At 42.9% G+C, this 27,176-nt stretch overlaps 1 protein-coding gene across 4 annotated transcripts in view; it reads right to left on the minus strand.

The window, feature by feature from the left end:
* LOC129830288 (nucleolar protein 4-like) overlaps positions 1 to 27,176 on the minus strand; it is a 134,146-nt gene that overhangs the window by 55,058 nt on the left and 51,912 nt on the right. For 2 of the 4 annotated variants that reach the window (XM_055892754.1, XM_055892753.1), the window contains exon 4: positions 21,909 to 22,018. In XM_055892754.1, coding sequence (XP_055748729.1) covers positions 21,909 to 22,018 — 110 coding nt within the window. Of the gene's footprint in view, positions 1 to 19,174; positions 19,366 to 21,908; positions 22,019 to 27,176 lie in introns of those variants that run through there. The other 2 variants (XM_055892755.1, XM_055892756.1) reach the window with 1 other exon arrangement.

Genomic DNA, 27,176 nt, shown 5'->3' on the forward strand with positions numbered 1-27,176 from the left:
CCTCCGTTATTGGTTAACTTGCTTCACTTGCAAATTGACCTATTGACCTATTGATGCGTTGCTGTGCACGGAGAGATACAGGCTACCTAACTGACGGGTCCGCTGTTAAGTCAACTCAAGTGCAGAACTACAGCATGGCACAGTTGAAGGCATCAAGACAAGGGACAGGATCTAAGTACAGAACCGGTGGCCATATGAAGAAACTGTAGAGGAAGACTGTCATTAGATTGTGACTGCTGTCACACTGGACCTAAAGAACAAATGTCCTTAGGCAGTGGAGAGGAGATAGAGGGGTCACTGGGTCATCAGTCACTGAGAGTGTCGAGGGGTCAGGGGCAGTATGTCCTATTGAGGTCAAGCAGATCAGAGGAGGACATAATCAGCATTCTGATGCTGCCAGCTGGATTCTCAGCTACCTATAGCTCACACTGGAGGCTGCAAGTATTTGTTAGCTGACATCATCACGGTCTCACTATAGGCTTGTCTTCTTCTTCTTCCACAGTTACAATGAGTTAGGTTTACACACACGTCTGAGCTCAACAATCCTGACATCCTGAGGGAATACGCTGATGGCTTACGAGCACATAAAGCTAGGCTAGTCTTCGTTGTGGATTAACTGGTTGGCAGTCAGTACAGGCCTTGACGAGAAAATAGACTTGAAGATCTAAGTATAACACCTATAACACATTGGCCAATATCGTTAGCACATGAATTAACTTTAAGTGAGGGATCCTAAACGACCTTCATTAAATCTGCGTCTTAACGCCATTTCAATTACAAGCATATAAAACCACACGAACTGGTCCGTCATTGTGTGTCGGTCGGGGAGAGAATCCAGTGCATAACTTTATTTTCTATTTACCTACAGTATTACTCCATCTGTCTGCATTCATTTTATCCCCACGGCTCAATCCTGGCTGCTGCCCTTCCTTTTATTCATTTAGATTTTTTTTTAATCAATGATCCCTCGCTAACGCTCTCATCTTATCTACATGCAGATGAGAGAAGAGAGATATCCCTCCCTGATAAATCACAGCCCGGGTGTGATCTCTTTGGGCTTGAATGAAATACAACAGCACCGCTCCCTTTCCTGCACAACATCAAATAGCCTATGTTTAAAGATCTAAGCCTAGGCTAATTAAGATCCGACCTAATACTTCACATTGTGTGAACGAGTGACTCGGTTTACCGGCTTCGTAAACGACTGGGGCGTTGAGATGGAGATCCATCTTACTTGGCTCCGAGCACATTCTGTTTCAATCAATCAATCAATAAACCTGATTTATTTTATACAGCCCGTTTTACATCAGCAAGTTGTCGCAAAGCTGAAGGAGCTGAATGAACTACCAAATCATGTAGGCTACCATTGGCCGTGGTGCTCTCTGAATTTCTTCTAAATCGTGGTACAGTTTGCCACTGCCTCCACAGAAGCGCCTAGCAAAATGAGTCTGTTTACAATGACAGTGCAGGTAGATAGGAGAAAAAAGTATTTCAAAAAAATGATTAATTAACTGGGAGTGCTTCCATTTCTATTTTTAACACGGTGGAAGAGTAAAAAGCTTCCAATGTGCATTCTTCCATATCACAGGTAAAGTGGACTGCGGAGATGAAGTTGTGTCGAGCACAGCAGAATGGAGGAGGGCCAGCTCTATGAAAACACTGCTTTGATATGGCATCTTGCTAAGCGCCACATTAAATATGGGACCGTATGCAGTAAGTTCAATGATTGATGTGCCGTCAAACAAAAGTCGAAAGGCTATGCTTTTCATACTGTCACTCTACCTAAGGAACGTCATTCACACAAACAAAAAAACATATTCTAAAGCACAGGCTTGTATAAGGTTTTAAATTCCATCCCATTTATTTCTAATTCAACAGTAGAAAACAGTATGTATTTACCAAGACAATTAGTTCTAGCCCCACCACACTCCAATGTAAAGAAAGCAGACGACGCAGAATTACCCCATTTGAAGTGCTTTTATCACAGAGGCCGGAACTGAGAAAGTACTTTTCAAGCTAATGCAGTTAGCAAGCGGACGTGTCTGCTCTGCTCTCATATCCAGCCAGCTCTCTAGACTCTGTCTATTGTTCTCTTTGTTAAAGTGTGGAGCAGGCAGGTGAGCAACAAACCCTCCCTGATGAAATTGGCGTTCTTCCACCTGCCCCCTCCCTATCCTGCACTTTTCCTCCACCTCCTCCTCTCCTCTTCCAATCACATGGATGCATGCTGCATGGATGCTGGTATTTCAACAGGAGCAGTAGCAGCAATGCATTCTCTCTATAAATAGGGAGGAAGGGAGAGCATGTTTATTGGCTGCCATGGAAACTGATCAGGAACAGTAGCCTTGGAAATGAAGTTGATTCTGAACAATTCTTGTTCTGAGCAATTTGAAGAGGAGAGAAATTACGCACAGTACGACTGCTGAAGATGAAGGCTAAAATACAAGGAGTATTCAGACTCCAGGCAATGTAATGCAGACATGTTCAGTAGGATAAATCCCAGTTTAACCAACTGATGTGATTGACCAAATTAGAGAGGCCTGGGGCCATGTGACAAGACTGAATCTGACATAACAGACTTCCGTGCAAATTGTGGTGTTTTCTTTCTAACGTCTCCTACTGAACATGGAGCTACACATTCATGTCAACAGCAATAAATTCAATAAAGTTCCAAAAAAAAAATTTTTTTTTTAACTAGGGCTGGCACAATTACCGTATAATCGTGTAAACGACGGTTATGGATGAAGACCGCCATGTAAATAAAATAACTGTCATAACCATCAACGAACAGCTGACTGAAGACAGGACAGCGGGGCATTTGTGCGGTTGAGTCCGTTTCTGCGGTAACATGGACTCATAACGTGATGGAACTTTGTTGCTCCTTGTTGGAATGTAGAATGTTCATTCAAATGATGTTAACTGATGTGGCTCATGCAATGGAATGTATTTTTTGTAATGTCAGTTGAGTTGAATCAACAAATCACAACACATATTGATGGGTACACTTCCTGCTTTAACTTCCTGCTTTGCTCCTATGGGTACACTCCATCCATTATACTATAATTGACTTGAATGGGGACACCCGTTTTATTTCTATGGCGGCACATGCGGTCAGGAGCGGAGGAGGGGAGAAAATGAGCAGTGACCACCCTCATTTTCATTTGGCTGGCCAATACCATCATCCAAAATTCTAGAACCGTCACGGACCTATTTTTAACAAAAAGAGAGAATGTAAGCTAACTTAACAGGCAACCCCCTTTTTCTTAGAAATCAATGAGGATGTTGGGGGAGCAGCAGGAAGAGTGTATCATTTCTGAACAGAGGTGAGGATAGGATATTGATAAGTGTGTGGCGTTTGTTGGCTGGGGCGCAATGTAAATACACACACACACACACACACACACACACACACACACACACACACACACACACACACACACACACACACACACACACACACACACACACACACACACACACACACACACACACACACACACACACACACACACACACACACACCTCGCAGTCCCAGGCAGACCTGGGAGGATTAACAAAGTGCAGACTACAAGCCTCCACTGCAGAGTATTGATCGCACGGAAAACCAGCCGCGAGGAGAGGAAAATACCACCACTGACACGTGCACACACTCAGAAACGCACACACCCATTCACTACACACAGATAGCAGACATTTGTATGCACCTACAGTGTAACAGGGGCAGAAAGACAAAAATGATGCAAACTGAAGATAGCTAAAAAAGTGGATGAGGATTGGGATAGCCATGGTAATGGACACACAGACAGATGAATATCAATGTCTGTTGCTCGATATTAAACCACTAGGCCTGTCCGCCAAAGGGCAAATAAAAAGTATTCTATTACTGTGAAGACAGGATGGACAATAATCAGTGATTCAAACGGACCTTAATTGATCAGCCACCGAGCCTGGTGAGAAGCTAACTGAGCAGGGCTGGTAGTCACACCGTGAGATTGGGCTGGGCCTGAGGAGGGGGGAAACTGCTTCTGAAACTATATCTCCAGAGTCAATTACACTGCCCCTGCATGTTACTCTATCTAGTGCTCTCTGACAACAGAGAACGTGAGGGGTAAAAAAGGCAACAGACTACAGGGCATCGGAACGATCCGCGACTTGTGTTTCAGAATCTCAGCGGAATCTGACGTTGGAACGGTGTCCCATAATTTCTGACCGCAAGGCCATAGACAGACAGGATGCTCCTCTAGTTGCACAATGTACAGCCAGCGACAGACAGACAAACAGAGACAGGCAGACACATGGGTATATAAAGCAGATTGCAAGAAACAAGATGCCAGCAAGAAACAAGATGACCAAGAGGAAAGCAAATCCATAAATGTCATGCCTCCGAGCCTATTAATTACAGTACCTTGCTGATATGGTGCCCGAGCCCCTGATGCTAAATAGAGAAGGAAAATGATGCAGCTACGGACCAAAGAAACCATGTTTCGGGTGATAGGCTTATACCCAGAAACATGTTTTCTTTGGTCCCTAACTCAGGCCTACATGAAGTGCATCATGTGCTATAACAAGACAAAGATACTACAAAATATACTAGAAACGTTTACTAACAGTGAGCGCTCCAATTAGAATCTGCCTGAACCAGTGGCGTGTATGCATGGATGCCACGGGAAGTCAGGGTTCACCTAAAAATGTACCATATAAACATAAAAAATAATGTATCTTTTGTCTGTCTGTGTTTTATCATTTTCCGTCAATTCGCAAGAGGCTGAATGTATCTCACCGGAGAAAGCATCCGAGCGAGTGAACCAGCGTTGTGTAGGCCGCCTATCTGATGCTGTCTGGTTCAAAAGAGTATGACATTGTTGCCGCCCGTAGCATTGAATCCAAGGGAAGCCAGCGAGCATTTGGTCTCCCTTGATAAAAAATAAAAATGTAATAATCGCCCATCAGCGTTGAGCTAAACTGAGTTAGCTCAAGTGTGAATGGTCCTTGCGTAACGAAAGAAAAGTGTCAAGGGAAGCCAGATTTGGCTTTCCTGCAATCACATCGCATCGAAAGAAAATTCATGCATCCCGTTGTGTTGTTGTTCTCCGGTGGCCTTTCCTAAATGAACCATGGATGGAGATAGGGTCTTGGGCTAGTTGTCCATCTCCTCTCTGCTTTGCTGTAGGAGCTCCGCATGACTGTTCGTGTCTGGTTATAAGCTACGAGGAGCTCACTACAGAGCTAATTTAGTTCTCTGAGACACCAGACCATACTCCTGATGAAATGCCAACCAAAAATGCCATCCCCATCAAGAGACTGAGCTTGTGTGCGGGGGACTTCCTGAATCATAGTGAACACAACCTGTAACCTTGTGCTTGGTCAGGCTCCCTCTTGCTAGCTCAAAGCATTGGTGTACACAATAGGGCTGTGATGGTCAGGGAATTGTGAATGACGGTAATTGGACAGCCAAAGACAGCAGTCTCCATCATAATCATTGGAATAGTGTTTTTTGACTGACATTTTCTCCTTTCCTCCACTCCTGACCGCATGTGCTGCCATAGAAATAGAATGAATAGGACGGGCGTCCCCATTCAAGTCAATGACGGCATAATTGGTGGACTGGCGACCATTGCGAGTGTACACATAGGAGCAAAGCAGGAAGTAAAAGCAGGAAGTCTACCCATCAATATGCGCTGTGATTTTTTGATTCAACTCAACTGACATTACAAAAAATACATTCCATTGCATGAGCAACATCAGTTAACATCATTTGAATGAACATTCTACATTACCATGGAAATTATTTCATCACAATACCAGGCAGCCATTGTGAGTGCACGCATGAGTTTTCCAGTCAAATTGCCAGGGTTAGAGATCCAAGTCCATTCTATTCATTATATGCTACAACACCTTGCTTGTTTCAGCAAAGAGTAACAAAGATGTATCACGTTGTTAAAGACATGCTCCGGAACTTTGGCGACTACTAAGTCTTTTTGAAACCTCCCACTTTGGGCTGGATGTGTCACTGTGTAGTTCATACATGCATAATCTATGAGCAGAATTACTGTGTTTTTTTTCTGGAACCTGTGCTGTGCCATTTTTCCTACATTTTCCCCCACGTGGGCCAGCCCCTGGCAATTTGAGTTCTAGCCAATGAGCTTCAGCCCCTCGCCATTTGAGTGACAGCTAGCAAGATGCACACACAGCAGAGCGAGAGAGCAAAGACGTGGTGCACATATCGGCACATATGTGACGTAGTACGCAATTTTCGGGGACCACTTTTGGCTCAGGAGCGCTACTTTCAGAACTACTGGCTAAAAAGTATACAAAAGTACAGCAGAAATGGACTCAACTGCATGAATGCCTGGCTGTCCCGTCTTCAGTCAGGTGTAAGTTCGCCCAAAAATATGGTTATTTATTTTCATGACAGTCTTCCTTTTTAAAAAGGAACTCAGTCCGGCTTTCAACTCTTGAAAGTTGTAATAGTAGAATGCATAAGGTGAAATTTTGTAATTGGGTAATGCATCATCAAATTTCCAGATAACCTAGACCATATCAGCAAAAAAAATGTAGCTAGGATTTTTAGCCCATAGATTTTTTTGAGTGAATCAAATATCACATGAATACACATTAGGCATTGTAAAATGTATAGAATTGCAATAAAATGTGCTTTAAAACTGCAACATTTTCTCTGCACCCTATGACAAAATGTGTAGAATTGCAGGAAATTGGAGCGGGATGTTTCTCAAAGCTGGAAGGGGGACCTGTGTGAAAAATGTTGGGGACCCCGGGGATACACGGTTATACAGTAATTGTGCCAGCCCTAGTACTGTGACAAAAGCCAAGTTGGTCCCTGTTCCTGACTGACTTCAGATTGGCAGGTCCTTCAGTTAGCCATGTCTGAACAACAATAAACAGAGGCAAAAGTCTTTGCTATTAATATAGTGCTAAACATAACTGACAGACAAGACAGCCACAGACAGACACAAGTCTTTTCAATAACCCACAATGAGAAACAAATAGCCAAGTCCTAGAGATTCAGTAAGTGTTCCGGTTGAAGGAGTTAAAAGCAACACACCACGTCAACAGTTCCTCTTGATGAGCACCGTCTGACTAGCTGACAGTCCCCACAACAAGGCTTCAGCTCTACCTCGGAGAAGCCGACTGGCTTCATTTGATGCTGATAGGAACAGACGGCCGATGTAGTGAATTCAGATATGTTTCTCAGAGTGACAATCACGGTCATACATATTTATACTTTGCCTTCTCAAATGCATGAATGCGCGACTTCATTACAGCGGAGGAAATCCCCTGATCTCCTTCCACAAACCAAGGTTTACTGAATGTGATGGGTTCGGTTGTGGTGGATGCTTTCAGGAACATGACATCCTCTCAAACACAGAGATATGAACACACTCTTCCACAAAGGGTGTGGGTGACAACTACTCTTCTCTCTCAGCGAGTACTCTCTGAATTAGTTTAAGTGCCTTAGTTACCACTCAACATTGTCAACAGTAAATCAAGATAAAAAAAATGTAAAAAGAACATGCTTAAACCAACATGACATTACCATGCCATGGCATGATTAGCCAAGTAGCCTATTCAAGGGGTTCTCAAAGTATTTTTATTTAAAAAATTTTTTTTTAATTAATATTACTAACAACAGAATAAGCTAATTTTGGACAAGGGATCCGTGGAATAAATTTAGAGGGTGTAATACAATACAATGTAATATTATGAATCAACATCATAGGCCTGGTCACAGGGATTGGTATCCACTGCAGTCCTCCACCAATTATACATTTTTCAACTCAATACTTCTTGTATAGTTAAAAAAACAAAACATAAATGCACTATAATTTAAACTTTAAAACAGCTAAGTTTTCTCTCTGCCTCATGGCAAAATGTGAAGAATTGCAGGATATTAGCTTTATAGCTACATCAAAAAAAAAATCTCTGCCCCATGACGAAATCTGTAGAATTGCAGGAAATTAGCTTGAAATATGCACGTTTTCTCTCCAATGCCAAAAGGCAGGCTCTTAAAATGTTCCTACCGAGGGCCTGCGACTTGGTTTGTCAAGCCATGGACTGCCAAAGTCATAATAAAACTTACTGCATGCTTTTTGTAAATGTATTAAAAAAAATTTTTACTTGAGTTGTGTTCTGAATTTGCTATCACAAAAGGGTACCGCGGCACCAAAAAGTTTGAGAACCCCTGTCCTATTCTACAGAGTACATGTACACTGCAGTGCAGACCAAGGGAATGCACATTCCAATTTAATTAAGCAGTGCCCTTGGTGACCTCAGTCAATATACTAAGCCTATCTGACCACCCCTCCAGAGGACGGATCAGAGAGGGAGAAGCAGCTTTAGAGATTTCACATGAGAAGTGGAGAAAAGTCACACTTTCAATGACCTCTACAACCCCATGTGCGTTATCTTAATCCACCTGTCAATAGAGAGCAATAGTAATGGCGTCTTTTTGTAGGCACTAACTACGCCATGATTCGTTGGACAAAGCCTATGGGCAAATTAATGGAGTTTTGGTAGAGTTTTTCGTTAAACGGCAGAAATAAGGTCTGTGGTAAACACAGGCTTAGGAGATCTGACACGTTTTGTTCTATGAGATCATCTTCATCAGCTAACGTCACTTTTTGTGAATTTTGAGGCATTTATGTAATTCAAAAAAGCACATAAAGCACAATAAAGGTTTCATAATTCATTAAGGGCATGTTAACTGACTGATATTATCCCATAGAATAAAATGTATAAGATCTCCTAAGCCTGTGTCAACCTCAGACCTTATTTTCTAAGTTTATCCCAAAACCAGATTCTTTCCCTATTCATTTTCCCCAAAGGAATGCTGAACGAACCAGAGTTAACTTATTTGCAGGTTTTAGGACTACAAGCTGGTGAGCCCTATGGTAGTCTGGTTTCCAATCATTTCAATGTGAGGACTAGTTTAGGATGAGTTAACCTATTTATTTTGTAAATGTTGGCTTCAACTGACAGGAGAACGAAGACCGGTCACTATAGTTAACAATGGCAAACAAAACCAACATGGGTGATTTTAAACCACAAAGGCTATTTGAGCATTGTGTCCCTGTATAGTTTTGTACAAATGATTCAGAAAACCCTGAGTCATATGTTGATCTACAGCTGTGATAAAAACCCATGTGATGAGGACCCCGATTTCTAACAAATACCTGGAGAGATTACTGTATTGTCCAACACTCCTATTCCTGTTCAATCCAGTCAGGCACAAATCTACCACGGGTATGAGGATTAACCCCTTTCCCTTCTGGAACCAATCCTGCGAAAAGAGGCAGGAGTATATCACTCCAGGTGAAAAGCAGACTGTGCTTGCTTCTGGTTAGGCTAGGCTATAGCCTACTACCAAGGATGTAGCCTATAACTGAGCCAAACTGAGTGAGGTGCATGTTAGTGATTTAGTAAAATGGTAAGTAAAGCAGAGCCTTGCACCAGCAGCACCGTTAGCGAAGCCTTACACACATCCCACGGCAGACAGGGCAGGCAGCACTGGTTGAGCACAGAGAGAGCAGCTGTGGGGAGCCAGGGGCAACAGGGAGCCTGGGGTTCGATCCTCTGTCACCTCACATCTTCCTCTCGAGAACTGCACACACTGCACTGTCTGCCCTGAGAGGAAACAAACTGGGATACATCAGGATACTACAGTGGGGCCTATGATGTGGTACCGAAACACAGTGCTTCCTCCATCCTCCATAGTCAGCCAGGTGTACATAAACACTGCAGACGTCTCCGTTTTTCATCATTATCATCTTCCCAAAAAAGAACATCATTCCAAATGAGCATGTCCTACTTTCATAGAGGTACTCTTGGGGAAGCACAAAACAATAGGCTATACCATCACAACAGAGAGGTAAGCGACAGATGAAATGGAGAAATATTAGGGAGAGGCAACGGAGGAGTGGGGAGAGAGGGAAACACCCACTGCCACAGTTCTGGAGCTTGACTCAAGGGAAGGACGACGCAGGCAGTCTACCCCTCCAACTGGCTGACTTACTGACTTACAGGGGTCAAGATTGTTGCAAGGCTTTATCCTTGTGAGGCGCTGGCCGAAGGCAGGGGATGCTAAAGGCGGTTTTAAAGCCCTTAACCCTTAGTCTACTGGAAACCAGCTACAGTCCCTTTAGGATTCAGCCAGCAAGGTTATGTTGTCTTCCCTCGAATGTTTTCTGCCAACTCCATCCACAGAAACACCATTTGACAGCAGAAGATACTCTGTTGCCATGGTTCTGATTGGGAAAGCAGTGGACTGCCGACTGTAGTGGTAAGATACAACTGTTGTGCATATTATTTGACAGTACAGTAGCAACCAAAGCCTTCGAATTGTAGACTTATCAACATTTTGGTGTAGTAATTGGGAAGCAAAAACTTCACAGATTTGTGTGACCCTTGGGCTACTTGGTGTTAGAAGTGGGATGACAAGGCGTGCCTTCAACGAGTTGGTGGCGTGTCTGGCCAAAGATATTAAATGCATTATAATATTCATTGGCATGGGCATAAGGTAGTCGAAAATCTAATGTGCACAGGAGTATTGTGAAGTTACAGCCTTTAACACAATTTAAACAACTTCAGTGAGCATCTTCACAAGCACTTGCAGTTGTGGGTTTCCAACTAACTAAAGTTAACTTCTGCTGTTGGGACTATGTGTATGTTCCCTCAGCCCTACAGTATGTTCCCTCAACCCTATGTTCCCTCAGTTCCCTCAGGCCCATGTTCCCTCCGTCCCATGTTCCCTCAGCCCCGGTCACCTGTCACCAATGATACAATACTTCAGTGTGTCCTAGGCATTATAATTGTACATATTTGAGCCAATTATCCAAATTACTTGAGTAGATCAAATCAAATCCGATATTATTTGTCAGCGCCGAATACAACGGGTGTATACTTTACCGTGAAATGCTTGCTTACGAGCTCTTCCCAAAGATGTAGAGTTAAAATATTAACACAAAATGAATAAAATACACAAGAATGGAGCTACAGTGCCTTTGGGAAAGTATTCAGACCCCTTGAACCTTTCCACATTTTGTTATGTTACAGCCTTATTCAAAAATGTATGAAATTGATTTTTTCCCTCATCAACCTACCCACAATACCCCAAGATGACAAAGCAAAAAAAGTGTTAGACATTTTTGCTAATTTATAAAATAAAAAATAAAATAAAATATTACGTTTACATAGGTATTCAGATATTTTACTGAGTACTTTGTTGAAGCACCTTTGGCAGCGATTAGAGCATAAAGTTTTCTTGGGTATGACGCTACAAACTTGGCACACCTGTATTTGGGGAGTTTCTCCTAATCTTAACTTCTCTAGGGTTGGGGGCAGCATTCGGAATTTTGGATGAAAAGCATGCCCAAATTAAACTGCCAGCTACTCATCCCCAGAAGATAAGATATGCATATCATTAGTAGATTTGGATAGAAAACACTCTGAAGTTTCTAAAACTGTTTGAATCATGTCTGTGAGTATAACAGAACTTATTTAGCAGGCGAAACCCCGAAGACAAACCATTCAGATTTTGTTTTTTGAGGTCACTCTCTTTTCAATGGACTTTCATTGGGAATCCAGATTTCTAAGGGACCTTCTTGCAGTTCCTACCACTTCCACTGGATGTCAACAGTCTTTAGAAATTGGTTGAGGTTATTCCTTTGTGTAATGAAGAAGTATGGCCTTCTTGAACGAGGGTCACTCGAAGTGTCCTGTTTGTTAGAGGTGCATGACCAGAAAGCTAGCTACAGTTTGTTTTAATCCTGTATTGAACACAGATCCTCCCGTCTTCAATTTTATTGATTATTTACGTTAAAAAATACCTAGAGTTGTATTACAAAAGTAGTTTGAAATGTTTTGGCAAAGTTTACAGATAACCTTTGAGATACTTTGTAGTCACGTTTCACAAACTAACATCAAAGGTTAGTGATTCATTTTATCTCTATTTATGATTTTGTTACTCCTCTCTTTGGCTGGAAAAATGGCTGTCTTTTTCTGTGACTTGGCTCTGACCTAACATAATCGTTTGGTGTGCTTTCGTCGTAAAACCTTTATGAAATCGGACACTGTGGCTGGATTTACAACAAGTGTATCTTTAAAATGGTGTAAAATACTTGTATGTTTGTTGAATTGAAATTATGGGATTTCTGTTGTTTTGAATTTGGCGCCCTGCAGTTTCACTGGCTGTTGACGAGGTGAGACGCTAGTGTCCCACATACCCTAGAGAAGTTAAGCTCTGTCAAGTTGGATGGGGAGCTTCGCTGCACAGCTATTTTCAGGTCTCTCCAGAGATGCTCGATCGGATTCAAGTCCGGGCTCTGGCTGGGTCACTCAAGGACATCCAGAGACTTGTCCCAAAGCCACTCCTGCGTTGTCTTGGCTGTGTGCTTAGAGTCGTTGTCCTGTTGGAAGGTGAACCAACTTTTCAGGGAAGTTAGGAACCAATATACACAGGCAGTTAGGAAAGCTAAGGCTAGCTTTTTCAAGCAGAAATTTGCATCCTGTAGCACAAACTCAAAAAAGTTCTGGGACACTGTAAAGTCCATGGAGAATAAGAGCACCTCCTCCCAGCTGCCCACTGCACTGAGGCTAGGAAACACTGTCACCACCAATAAGTCCACTATAATTGAGAATTTCAATAAGCATTTTTCTACGGCTGGCCATGCTTTCCACCTGGCTACCCCTACCCCGGTCAACAGCCCTGCACTCCCCACAGCAACCCGCCCAAGCCTCCCAAATGTCTCCTTCACCCAAATCCAGATAGCTGATGTTCTGAAAGAGCTGCAAAATCTGGACCCCTACAAATCAGCCGGGCTAGACAATCTGGAACCTCTCTTTATAAAATGATCTGCCGAAATTGCCGAAATTGTTGCAACTAGCCTGTTCAACCTCTCTTTCGTATCGTCTGAGATTCCCAAAGATTGGAAAGCCCCTCTTCAAAGGGGGAGACACTCTAGACCCAAACTGCCAGACCTATATCTATCCTACCCTGCCTTTCTAAGGTCTTCGAATGCCAAGTTAACAAACAGATTACCGACCATTTCGAATCCCACCGTACCTTCTCCGCTATGCAATCTGGTTTCAGAGCTGGTCATGGGTGCACCTCCGCCACGCTCAAGGTCCTACATGATATCATAACCGCCATCGATAAGAGACATTACTGTGCAGCCGTGTTCATCGACCTGGCCAAGGCTTTCGACTCTGTCAATCACCACATTCTTATTGGCAGACTCAACAGCCTTGGTTTCTCAAATGATTGCCTCGCCTGGTTTACCAACTACTTCTCTGATAGAGTTCAGTGTGTCAAATCGGAGGGCCTGTTGTCCGGACCTCTAGCAGTCTCTATGGGGGTGCCACAGGGTTCAATTCTCTGGCCGACTCTCTTCTCTGTATACATCAATGATGTCGCTCTTGCTGCTGGTGATTCTCTGATCCACCTCTACGCAGATGACACCATTCTGTATACTTCTGGCCTTTCGTTGGACACTGTGTTAACTAACCTCCAGACGAGCTTCAATGCCATACAACTCTCCTTCCGTGGCCTCCAACTGCTCTTAAATGCAAGTAAAACTAAATGCATGCTCTTCAACCGATCACTGCCCGCACCTGCCCGCCCGTCCAGCACCACTACTCTGGACGGCTCTGACTTAGAATATGTGGATAACTAAAAATACCTAGGTGTCTGGCTAGACCGTAAACTCTCCTTCCAGACTCACATTAACTTCTTATGGCTGCAGGGGCAGTATTGAGTAGCTTGGATGAAAGGAGCACAGAGGTGCCCAGAGTAAACGGCCTGCTCCTCAGTCATAGTTGCTAATATATGCATATTATTATTAGTATTGGATAGAAAGCACTGAAGTTTCTAAAACTGTTTGAATTATGTCTGAGTATAACAGAACTCATATGGCAGGCAAAAACCTGAGAGAAAATCCAAACAGGAAGTGGAAATTCTGAGGCTGGTCGAGTTTCAACCAAGATCCCATTGAAATCGCAGCGAGATATGAATGAGTATTCACTTCCTACGGCTTCCACTAGATGTCAACAGTCTGTAGAACTTTGTCTGATGACTCTACTGTGAAGGGGGGGGGGGCGAATGAGAGGAGAATTAGTCACCACTGCCATGAGGTGACCATTCTTTGACCATGCGTGTTCACATGAGAGGGAGCTCCGTTCCATCGCTCATCTGAAGTCAATGTAATTCTCCGGTTGGAACGTTATTAAAGATTTATGTTAACAACATTCTAAAGATTGATTCAATACATCGTTTGACATGTTTCTACTGACTGTTACGGAACTTTTGGACATTTCGTCAGGTTTTAGTGAACGCGCTTCGTGACTTTGGAATTGTTTACCAAACGCGCTAACCAAAGTAGCTAATTGGACATAAATAACGTACATTATCGAACAAATCAAGCATTTATTGTGGACCTGGGATTCCTGGGAGTGCATTCTGATGAAGATCATCAAAGGTAAGGGAATATTTATCATGTAATTTCTGGTTTCTGTTGACTCCAACATGGCGGCTAATTTGACTATTGTTTTGAGCGCCGTCTCAGATTATTGCATGGTTTGCTTTTCCGTAAAGTTTTTTTGAAATCTGACACAGCGGTTGCATTAAGGAGAGGTATGTCTATAATTCCATGTGTATAACTTGTATTATCATCTACATTTATGATGAGTATTTCTGTTGAAACGATGTGGCTATGCAAAATCACTGGATGTTTTTGGAACTAGTGAATGTAAAGCGCCAATGTAAACTCAGATTTTTTTATATAAATATGAACTTTATCAAACAAAACATACATGTATTGTGTAACATGAAGTCCTATGAGTGTCATCTGATGAAGATCATCAAAAGGTTAGGGATTCATTTTATCTCTATTTGTGCTTTTTGTGACTCCTATCTTTGGAAAAATGGCTGGAAAAAATGGCTGTGCTTATTGTGGTTTGGTGTGACCTAACAATCGTTTGTGGTGCTTTCGCTGAAAAGCATATTTGAAATCAGACACTTTGGTGGGATTAACAACAAGATTATCTTTAAAATGGTATAAGACACATGAATGTCTGAGCAATTTTAATTATGAGATTTCTGTTTTTTGAATTTGGCGCCCTGCACTTTCACTGGCTGTTGTCATATCGATCCCGTTACCGGGATTGCAGCCATAAGCAGTTTTAAGCATCTCCAATCCAAAATTACACCAAGAATCGGCTTCCTATTTCGCAACAAAGGATCCTTCACTCATGCTGCCAAACATACCCTCTTAAAACTGACCATCCTGCCGATCCTTGACTTCGGCGATGTCATTTATAAAATAGCCTCCAACACTCTACTCAACAAATTGGATGCATTCTATCACAGTGCCATCCGTTTTGTCACCAATGCCCCATATACTACCCACCACTGCGACCTGTACGCTCTCGTTGGCTGGCCCTCGCTTCACTCTCGTCGCCAAACCCACTGGCTCCAGGTCATCTACAAGTCTCTGCTAGGTAAAGCCCTGCCTTATCTCAGCTCACTGGTCACCATAGCAGCACCACTCGTAGCACACGCTCCAGCAGGTATATCTCACTGGTCATCCCCAAAGCCAATTCATCCTTTGGCCGCCTTTCCTTCCAGTTCTCTACTGCCAATGACTGGAACGAACTGCAAAAAACACTGAAGCTGGAGACTCATATCTCCCTCACTAGCTTTAAGCACCAGCTGTCAGAGCAGCTCACAGATCACTGCACCTGTACATAGCCCATCTGTAAACAGCCCATCCAACTACCCTCTTCCCCATACTGTATTTATTTATCTTGCTCCTTTGCACCTCAGTATCTCTACTTGCACATTCATCTTCTGCACAACTACCATTCCAGTGTTTAATTGATATATTGTAGTTACTTTGCCACCATGGCCTATTTATTGCCTTAACTCCCTTGTCTTACCTCATTTGCACTCACTATATATAGACTTTTTTCTTATTTTTCTACTGTATTCTTTTCTACTGTATTATTGACTCTGTTTTGTTTATTTCATGTGTAACTCTGTGTTGTTGTATGTGTTGAACTGCTATGCTTTCTCTGCCAGGTCTGCCAGGTTTGCAACTGCCAGGCCGCAGTTGCAAATGAGAACTTGTTCTCAACAAGCTTACCTGGTTAAATAAAGGTGAAATAAATTAAATAAAAAACCTTCACCCCAGTCTGAGGTTCTGAGTGCTCTGGAGCAGGTTTTCATCAATAATCTCTCTGTACTTTGCTCTGTTCATCTTTGCCTCAATCCTGACTAGCCTCCCAGTCCTTGCCGCTGAAAAACATCCCCACAGCATGATGCTGCCACCACCATGCTTCACCCTAGGGATGGTTCCAGGCTTCTTCCAAACGTGACGATTGGCCATTCAGGCCAAAGAGTTCAATCTAGGTTTCATCAGACCAGAGAATCTTGTTTCTCATGGTCTGAGATTCTTTGGATGCCTTTTGGCAAACTCAGAGTGGGCTGTCATGTGCTTTTTACTGAGGAGTGGCTTCCGTCTGGCCACTCCACCATAAAGGCCTGATTGGTGGAGTACTGCAGAGATGGTTGTCCTTCTGGAAGGTTATGGAGCCACTGTGTTCTTGGGGACCTTCAAAGCTGCAGACATGTTTTGGTATCCTTCCCCAGATCTGTGCCTCGACACAATCCTGTCTCGGAGCTCTACGGACAATTCCTTCGACCTCATGGCTTGGTTTTTGCTCTGACATGCACCGTCAACTGTGGGACCTTACATAGACAGGTGTGTGCCTTTCCAAATCATGTCCAATCAATTGAATTTACCACAGGTGGACTCCAATCAAGTTGTAGAACATCAAGGATGATCAATGGAAACAGGATACACCTAAGCTCAATTTCAAATCTCATCGCAAAGGGTCTGAATACTTAAGGAATTTAGATTTTTAAATTTTTATAAATTTGCAAACATTTCTAAAAACCTGTTTACGCTTTGTCTATATGGGGTATTGTGTGTAGATTGCTGAGTTTTTTATTTGTATTTAATCCATTTTAGAATAAGGCTGTATGTAACGTAACAAAATGTGGATAAAGTCAAGGGATCTGAATACTTTCCGAAGGCACTGTATACACAGGGAGTACCAGTACCAGATCAATGTGCAGGGGTAGGAGGTATTTGAGGTAGATATGTACATGAAAGCCGGGTAAAGTGACTAAACATCAGGATATATAATAATAAGAGTAAAGAACAGAGTAACAGCAGCATACAATTAGTGTAAAAGTGCGTGCGTGTGTTTGTGTTGTGTTGGTGTGTGTATGTGTGTTTGTGTTGTTGGTATGTGTGTGTTATGTGTGTGTTATGTGTGTGCTTACGTAGTGCATGTGAAGGGGTGTGGGTTTTGTGTGAGTGTTAGTGTGTATATATAGTAGGTGCTGAGATACTATTTATTTTCTCAGAAAATGCTATTCGAGTCATTGGTATATTGACAAAAGTTCAAGGTCATAGTGATTGAACATAATTCAGTAGGTCCCATATATTACTTACATAATCATATGGAAAATGCTGAAATAATCAGCCTTTTCTGCCTTATAATAAGCATTTGTGCCCAATAGAGCTGCACATTGCGTAGTTTTTAGCTTGTGTTCATAGCGTACATACTATACATTACTGTATTTGGATTGTGTAAATTCTGCTTCCATATATTTTGTCATTATTTTCTGTTTATTGTCTGACTATATATTCTGTTTATTGTAGAAGCACCATTTCACAAAGTCAATTCCTGTATGCAAATCTATTTGGCAAATAAAGGTGGTTCTGATTCTTGAATGAAATTGGTTCAGTGAACAAGTACTTAGAGGGCTGAGGGAACATAGCGTTGAGGGACTGTAGGACTAAGGGAACATAGTGCTGAGGGAACATATTAGTGCTGAGGGAACATGCCGTTTCATCAGTATCTCAAAGTATCCTCTTATAAGACAGCCAGATAGCTAGCTATCTATTTAGCTATCCAGCAAGCTAATTTACCAGAGATGCAAACGTTGGGCTAACTGTTAAATGTTGGCAAGCTAACGCTCCTCCTACCTACCTCCATTCACTTACCGTAAATACCGTGGCTCGGCTACTTTGAAGCAATAATAATGTTGACAGAGCTTACAAACGTACCCCAGATATAAATACAAAAGCTGACAGGTAATTAACGTTTGAATGTTTAGCCTTTTTTAAAGTAGCTAGCTAGATCTTTTGGGGTAACGGCTCGCTGGCCATCAGGGGGAACCGTCCAGGGAAAGTGTTACCATAGTAACATTGAACCTCGAAATTGAACTTCTATGTCACATTATTTCAAACCTCTCAGGATGAAATTCTAATAGCTACGATGTATCCTGCCCAGGCTTGCAAATTTCTCTGCGGCCAGGTAACTAGGAAGATATAATATACAAAGCAAATTGCTGTACAGTATTATTCTGAAGTGATTACTGTATTAATGCAGATGGACACGCGATTGTACTGTGCGGTGCGGGATTGTACTGTGCTTGGTCATTCTGCATCCCACAGAGAACAATGTGGAACAATGTGACATACAGAATGGCCTGCGAGATACACACTATACGTAAATATGCACTTTAACAGTGTGGTGTTGCTGCATAGCGAACATCTAAAGAACATGCTGAATTATCACTAGGTCAATTTATAAAACGCTATTATGTTAATTAATCAAATAAATCAGCGCATATTGTTTAATTGGATAATAAGGATGGATAATAACACATTTATGTGCGATGTTAGATGTCAGGTGCAGTACCTTCTTGGAATAAATGTTTGATATTTATATTATATTGGAATGGTAGGCTATTATACTACATGTTAAGTTGTGAGAGAATCGAATAGATTGTTCACTTCTACAGCACACTATTCGCTATAATAAATGCATTGATAGAAAATATAGCCTAGGGCTTATCGAAAGGCTATAAGGCCTAGGGCTATTATAGAAAACTAAATGTATAAAGCATTTTTTTTCAGCTATTAATTGTTTTGAAATTATTATATATTTGCGTAAGAATAAAGAGAAAAGTGGAGGTGTAATTGCCACAACATTGTTTCCCACAGCAGGCGAAAATAGCTTCTACATAGCGCACAGCTCAGCAGATGAAAATAACAACACAACCATATCATGTGAAAGAAATGCTTACCTTCACTTCTGATGGTGAATTTTCAAGTGTGAATGTCAAACCCCTCTATAATTGCCTCCCCCTTGCCGGTCTCTTTATTCGCTTTTAATTCTAAAGACAATGTCCTGCTATGGGAGCAAGTACAGGACCCTCCGAGACTCGCACTGGCAACCAGCCCCAAAGACGGAGGCGTGGCGGCGATAACTGACGTCACACCTCGTGCAAAAGATGGACTGCTATACAGTGGGTTCACTAAATCCATTTAAATTGTCATTGGCTTCTTTAGACAGGCTTTACTACCGTCCCTCTGCCTTTCCCATCTCTCCTCTTCCCTTTGTTAATTCCCAGAACATTGCTTTATTTCTCTACAAATGCCCATACCTGACTTTTTATGCTATCTTTTTACTCTCACTTTTTCATTGACAGGAAAGTAAAATTAAAATGTAAACGTGGATTAATAATTTACTTAGCCAAAGAGTAGGCCTGTTAGTCCGGTAGCCTTTGGGCAGTATATAAAAAAGTATATAATAAATGGAATAACTGGTTAAACCTTTGGAAATCTTCTCTCGATCTCTAAATACTGATACAGGGTTATAATAAATAGGCTTGATGATTTAACTTGCTTTTGAATGAAGCATTACCACATAAATATGTAATTGATATATCAAAATAACAAAATCTGTATACAAATAAGTGAGCGATCACGACACAAAGGAGGCATTTATTAAATGAATGTCTATGCCTCAAGGTTTGACCACACAATAGTAATCTTTCATTCTAAAGGATTTTTTAGTAATGGAGTAAAAAGGTCTAAAAAAAGTCTAACTTTTAAAAAGATTTATACCCTATCCACGTGAGTCCGTTTACAGGGAGTCAACAGATGCTTTGTGTGTCAATAAACTGGATTTACCCCCTTTGAGACAGATTTATAGGGAACTTCTGCCACCTACAGGCGAAACTTGGAAAGTGTATGTCTAAACAAAACACCATTTCACAACGAAGAACAAGAGATTTGTCTGGATCCAATGTGGTTCTGTTATAATACATGAACCAGTAACACAAACATGAAATATTGATGAGTGTAGTCCTTTGAAATGGTCCATACCACTATATATTAGAGCAGGTCGGCAGGTAGCCTAATGGTTAGAGCGTTGGGCCAGTAGCTGAAAGGTTGCTAGATCGAATCCCCAAGGTAAAGATCTGTCGTTCTGCCCCTGAACCAGGCAGTTAATCCACTGTTCCTAGGCCATCATTGTAAGTAAGTAAGTAAGTAACTGACTTGCCTAGTTAAATACAGGATAAATAAAAAAGGTCAGCATCTCCAATCCCCGTCGTTATAGTGACCAAGACAATACATTGATTCTAAGCTGCGTTCTCCCCTCTATAAAACTCATATAGGTTAGAAAGAGAAGATCTATATTAGCCCACAGCCTGTCTTTTTTCAATATGCAAATGACACCTGTTTGATCTTATAAATGGACTGCTTTTTATTAATCATCATTATCGTGTTACTCCTCATTTTATAAACTAGTCTTTTTTTTATAAAACATTTTTTTAGGGGGTGGATCATCTTTAATATTGCGAATAGTTAGTCACTTCCATCAGTGTAATTGTCTGCATCATAAAACTATAAACTAGTCTTTACTTTAACTGGTATCTTATGTGGTGTCTTTCTCTAGCCCTCTAGTAATTATAGCCTACCTACCCCCACCTCTATGTCTCCCCTGCCACCTCCCACCCCAAAGAAATAAATGAGTTTTCTCAAGAGAAGACAGAATAAATGGGAAAAGGGTCCATAATAGATAATGAACCATCCCTCTTTAATTCTCTCCCCATTGTCACACCTCCCCCTCCTCTCTTCCCCTCCCATCATGGTGCGGGCAGAGCCACCGCCCAGTGTCTACAGACTACAGGAAGGATGCTTGGTAATTTCCTCCTTTATTGAATTGGGCTGGACATGCGTGTCCTGATGGGGTAGTACCCCCTCCATCTCTCTCGCTCTCGCTCGCTCTCTCTCTTTCGCTCCTGCTCTCTCCTGCGTCCACCCCTCAACCACCAAATCCAAGCCCTACCTGCACCGTGCACCCTTTTTTCAAAGATGAGTCATTGTTCCTCAATTCAGGGCCTGCTGAAAATCTCCAGCTAAAAGCCACGGCAGCTCTGCAGAGTGGTCACTAGTTGGCACAGACCTAACCCTAACCTTAACCACACTGCTAACCCTAATGTCTAACCCTAACGATATTGACAATTTTGACTTTGCAGTTGGCCCATCAAATGGAAATTGCTTAGTTGTGCCTCCAGGACAAGATTCATGACAATAAACTTTTCTCACACCTCAGTTAATTAGACTGCCGCTTAGAGGCTTTGTTAATTGGAATGAGCTGAACCCCATTCCCTCCTTGGTTATCATACCAGACACACACACATACACACACATACACGTGCACTTACACACACTTACATTCATGCACACACTTTCATCGGTGCACACACATATTTTCGCAAGCACGCACGCACACACACATACACACACACTTTCCTATGTGTGCCTAATTGGCAGTCCTGAATGATTATGTCTATGCTCTTGTACAGATAGCCAACCTGGCATTGGGGATGGAAGATAGGGGGCTGTCGAGGGAGGGGGGGTTGTGTGTGTGTGTGTGGCACACAGAGAGCCTGATAGAAAGGACTGTGAAGACGGCCACTTCCATCCAACCCTCACCTATTCTGGACAACATAATGTACAGGCTCTTACCTGCTCATTTGTACTCATGTACTGAAGCTTCATCTGCTTCAGATAGGTCGTGGTGAGCGGCATGTTGTAGTCGATGAGATCCGGCACCAGTGATGTCGGTCTGTCATTCTCTGTGAAGATCAAACACACACAATGTATTATGACTCTCAATCTCCCATAACTCAACATTACTTTCATAACCCTGGTTCTCTGATAATATGAGTGAGACGTATCACATATGGGGACTCGATGGAGGCACGATCACTACGAAGAACCAATCACAACACAATGTCTGTCGGAGACAAACAGGTCGAGTGGCGAATGAGATGAGACGCAACTCTTCCGTCCTCTGAGAGTGGCTCTTGCGGACCAGGGTTACGAAAAAATAAGCTTGAGCTCTCTTTTAAATTCTCATTTTTTTATGTATCACATAAGGGAATATGGCTGACACCCATATTGCAGACATGCTCTCCGAAGCCAGTCCCAACAGAATCATCCCTAAACTCGTCAGGTAGTTAATTCTCGCACAGCATCCAGCCAGACTGACGCGATGCTGTACAATTTTCTTTATTTGAACCATTGGTTTTTGATTGGACACCCTACACATACTGTCCTCAGTGTCCAATCAAAAACACATATTTTGACCAATGGGGAAAATGTTATGTTAATTGTGTATATATTAATCTAAGAAAACCAATTGTTCAAGCCTCATCTCTATCATAATCCTTTCGGAAGTAATTTGAGTTTTTACCCTTGTAGGGCGGCCAAAACTATGGTGACTAAATCAATGGAGGCCAGAGAAAAATAATTGTAAGAAGTAAGGAAAATTGCACAGCATCGCATCAGTTAGGCTGGATGCTGTGCGTGAAATAACTACCTGACAGGCTCACTTTCCCGCTGAAATCATCATCTTTCCTCTCGAATCCAAAGGACAATAAACAATAGAGGTAAGATAGATATCGATTTATGAGGCATGACATGTAGAATTTTCATATTATAGTATACGATTTGATAATAATGTGAAATTCCTTTAATTTTTTGAAGAATTCTCACAAAAACAAGTGTATCTTTGTGAAATGTCAACGCAGCTGAGTTTACTGCAGAGAGTAGCAGCAGCAATAGAACAGGGTGGGGGGGGGGGGGGGCAATGCAAATTATCTGGGTAGCCATTGGATTAGCTGTTCAGGAGTCTTATGGCTTGGGGGTAGAAGCTGTTTAGAAGCCTCTTGGACCTAGACTTGGTGCTCCGGTACCGCTTGCCATGTGGTAGCAGAGAGAACATTCTTTGACTAGGGTGGCTGGAGTCTTTGACAAGTTTTAAGGCCTTCCTCTGACACCGCCTGGTATCGAGATACAGGATGGCAGGAAGCTTGGCCCCGATGATGTACTGGGCCGTACGCACTACCCTTTGTAGTGCCTTGCGGTTGGAGGCCGAGCAGTCACCATACCAGGCAGTGGGAGGAGAGGGTACCGGAGCAGTATTCTAGTGAGGCTTCAGATGCGCGCACACCACCCACCGCTCCCGAGTATATTACAAGCTAATGTCCAGTCCCAAGTTAACAAAGTCGACAAAATCTGGGCAAGAGTTGCTTTCCAAAGAGATATCTGGGTTTGTAGCATACTCTGTTTCACGGAAACATGGCTAGCTGGGGACATGCTGTCGGAGTCCATACAGCAAACGGAATTCTCAGTGCATCGCACCGACAGGAATAACATCTCTCCGGTAAGAAGAAGGGCGGGGGGGTATATTTCATGATTAATGACTCATGGTGTAATTGTAACAACATACAGGAACTCAAGTCCTTTTGTTCACCTAGAATTCCTCACAATCAAATGCAAATGAGATGTATTATCTCCCAAGAGAACTCTCCTCGGTTATCGTCACAGCGTGTATATCCGCCCGCAAGCGGATACCAAGGCAGCCATCAAGGAACTTCACTGGACATTATGCAAACTGGAAACCATATATCCTGAGGCTGCATTTATTGTAGCTGGGGATTTAAAAAAAGCTCATTTGAGAACAAGGCTACCTAAATTCTATCAGCATATTGTTTGTTGTACACGAGCGAGTAACATGCTCGACCACTGCTACTCTAACTTCCATGATGCATACAAGGCCTTCCCCCGCCCTCCTTTCAGCAAATCTGACCATGACTCCATCTTGTTGCTCCCCTCCTATAGGCAGAAACTAAAACAGGAAGCGCCCGTGCGCAGATCTATCCAACACTGGTCTGACCAATCGGATTCCACGCTTCAAGATTGCTTCAATGACGTGGACTGGGATATGTGCCGGGTAGCCTCAGATAATAACATTGACGTATACGCTGACTCAGTGAGCGAGTTTATAAGGAAGTGTATAGGAGATGTTGTACCCACTGTGACTATTAAAACCTTCCTTAAACAGAAACTGTGGATTGATGGCAGCATTCGCACAAAGTTGAAAGCACTTACCACTGCATTCAATCATGGCAAGGCGACTGGAAACATAACTGTATACAAACAGTGTTGTTATTCCCTCCATAATGCAATCAAACAAGCAAAATGTCAGCATAGAGACAAAGTGGAGTCGCAATTCACTGGCTCAAACACGAGACATATGTGGCAGGGTCTACAGACAATCATGGATTACAAAAAGAAAACCAGCCCCGTCGCGCACATCGACGTCTTGCTTCCAGACAAATTAAACAACTTCTTTGCGCGCTTTGAGAACAATACAGTGCCACCGACGCGGCCCGCTACCAAAGACTGTGGGCTCTCCTTCGCCGTGGCCGACGTGGGTAAAACCCTCGCAAGGCTGCCGGCCCAGACGGCATCCCTAGCTGCGTCCTCAGAGCATGCGCAGACCAGCTGGCTGGTGTGTTTACGGACATATTCAATCAATTCCTATCCCAGTCTACTGTCCCCACATGCTTCAAGATGGCCATCATTGTTCCTGTTCCCAAGAAAGCTAAGGTAAATGAACTAAATAACTTTGCTTTGAGAGACTAGTCAAGGATCATATCACCTCCACCCTACCTGTCACCCTAGACTCACTTCAATTTGCTTACCGCCCCAATAGGTCCACAGATAATCCAATCGCCATCACACTGCCCTATCCCATCTGGACAAGAGGAATACCTTTGTAAGAATGCTGTTTATTGACTACAGCTCAGCATTTACCACCATAGTACCCTCCAAACTCATCATTAAGCTTGAGACCCGGGAACTCGTCCCTGCCCTGTGAAACTGTGTCCTGGACTTGCTGACGGGCCGCCCCCAGGTGGTGAAGGTAGGAAACAAAATCTCCACTCCGCTGATCCTCAACTCTGGGGCCCCACAAGGGTGCATTCTCAGCCCCCTCCTGTACTCCTTGTTCACCCACGACTGCCTGGCCATGCACGCCTCAAACTCAATCAGACGATACAACAGGGGTAGGCTTGATTACCAACAACGACGAGACAGCCTACAGGGAGGAGATGAGGGCCCTGGGGTGTGGTGTCAGGAAAATAACCTCTCACTCAATGTCAGCAAAACAAAAGAGATGATTGTGGACTTCAGGAAACAGCAAAGGGAGCACCCCATCTATCCACATCAACGGGACAGCAGTGGAGAAGGTGGAACGTTTTAAGTTCCTCTGTGTTCATATCACCGACAAACTGAAAAGGTCCATGCACACAGACAGTGTGGTGAAGAAGGCGCAACAGCGCCTCTTCAACCTCAGGAGGCTGAAAAAATGTGGCTTGTCACTGAAAACCCTCACTAACTTTTACAGGTGCATAATTGAGAGCATCCTGTCGAGCTGTATCACCGCCTGGTACGGCAACAACACCGCCCACAACCACAAGGCTCTCCAGAGGGTGGTGCGGTCTGCACAACGCATCACCGGGGGCGAACTACCTGCGCTCCAGGACACCTACAACACCCAATGTTACAGGAAGGCAAAAAAGATCATCAAGGACAATAACCACCCGAGCCACTGCCTGTCCACCCCGCTTCCATCCAGAAGGGAAGGTCAGAACAGGTGCATCAAAGCTGGGACAGAGAGATAGAAGCTGTTTTTCAATCTCAAGGCCATCCGAATGTTAAACAGCCACCACTAGCATGGAGAGGAAGCTGCCTACCTACAGACTTGATATCATTGGCCACTTTAATAAATGGAACACTAGTCACTTCAATAATGCCACTTTAAGAATGTTTACATATCTCGCATTACTCATCTCATACGTATATAATGTACTGTATCCTTCACTATCTATTCTTTACTATCTATTGCATCTTACCCGCTCTGTCACTGCTCATCTATATATTTTATCCTTATATATTCTTATCCACATTCTTTACTAGATTCTGTGTATTAGGTTTTGTTGTGGAATTTGTTAGATATTAGGTTTTGTTGTGGAATTGTAAGATATTACCTGTTAGATACTGCTGCGCTGTCAGATCTAGAAGCATAAGCATTTCGCTACACTCACAATAACATCTGCTAACCATGTGTATGTGACCAATACAATTTGATTTGATTTTGATTTGATGCAACCAGTCAGGATGCTCTCGATGGTGCAGTTATAAAACCTTTTGAGGATCTGAGGACCCATGCCAAATCTTATCAGTCTCCTGGGGGGGAATAGGTTTTGTCGTGCTCTCTTCATGACTGTCTTGGTGTGCTTGGACCATGTTAGTTTGTTTGTTGGTGATGTGGACGCCAAGGAACTTGAAGCTCTTAACCTGCTCTACTACACCCCGTTGATGAGAATGGGGACGTGCTCGGTCCTCATTTTCCTGTAGTCCACGATCATCTCCTTTGTCTTGATCACATTGAGGGAGACGTTGTTGCCCTTGCACCACACGGTCAGGACTCTGACCTCCTCCCTATAGGCTGTCTCATAGTTTACAGTGATCAGGCCTAACACTGTTGTGTCATCAGTAAACTTAATGATGGTGTTGGAGTCGTGCCTGGCCGTGCAGTCATGAGTGAACAGGGAGTACAGGAGGGGACTGACCACGCACCTCTGATGGGCCCCCGTGTTGAGGACCAGGGTGTCGGATGTGATGTTACCCACCCTTACCACCTGGGGCGGCCCGTCAGGAAGTCCATGATCCAGTTGCAGAGGGAGGTGTTTAGTCCCAGGGTCCTTAGCTTAGTGATGAGCTTTGAGGACATTATGGTGTTGAACACTGAGCTGTAGTCAATGAATAGCATTGTCACATAAGTTTTCCTTTTGTCCAGTTGTGAAAGGGCAGTGTGGAGTGCAATAGAGATTGCATAATCTGTGGATCTGTTGGTGCAGTATGCAAATTGGAGTGGGTCTA

The sequence above is a fragment of the Salvelinus fontinalis genome, chromosome 31 (assembly GCF_029448725.1).
Source record: "Salvelinus fontinalis isolate EN_2023a chromosome 31, ASM2944872v1, whole genome shotgun sequence".
In the NCBI taxonomy this organism is placed as follows: domain Eukaryota; kingdom Metazoa; phylum Chordata; class Actinopteri; order Salmoniformes; family Salmonidae; genus Salvelinus; species Salvelinus fontinalis.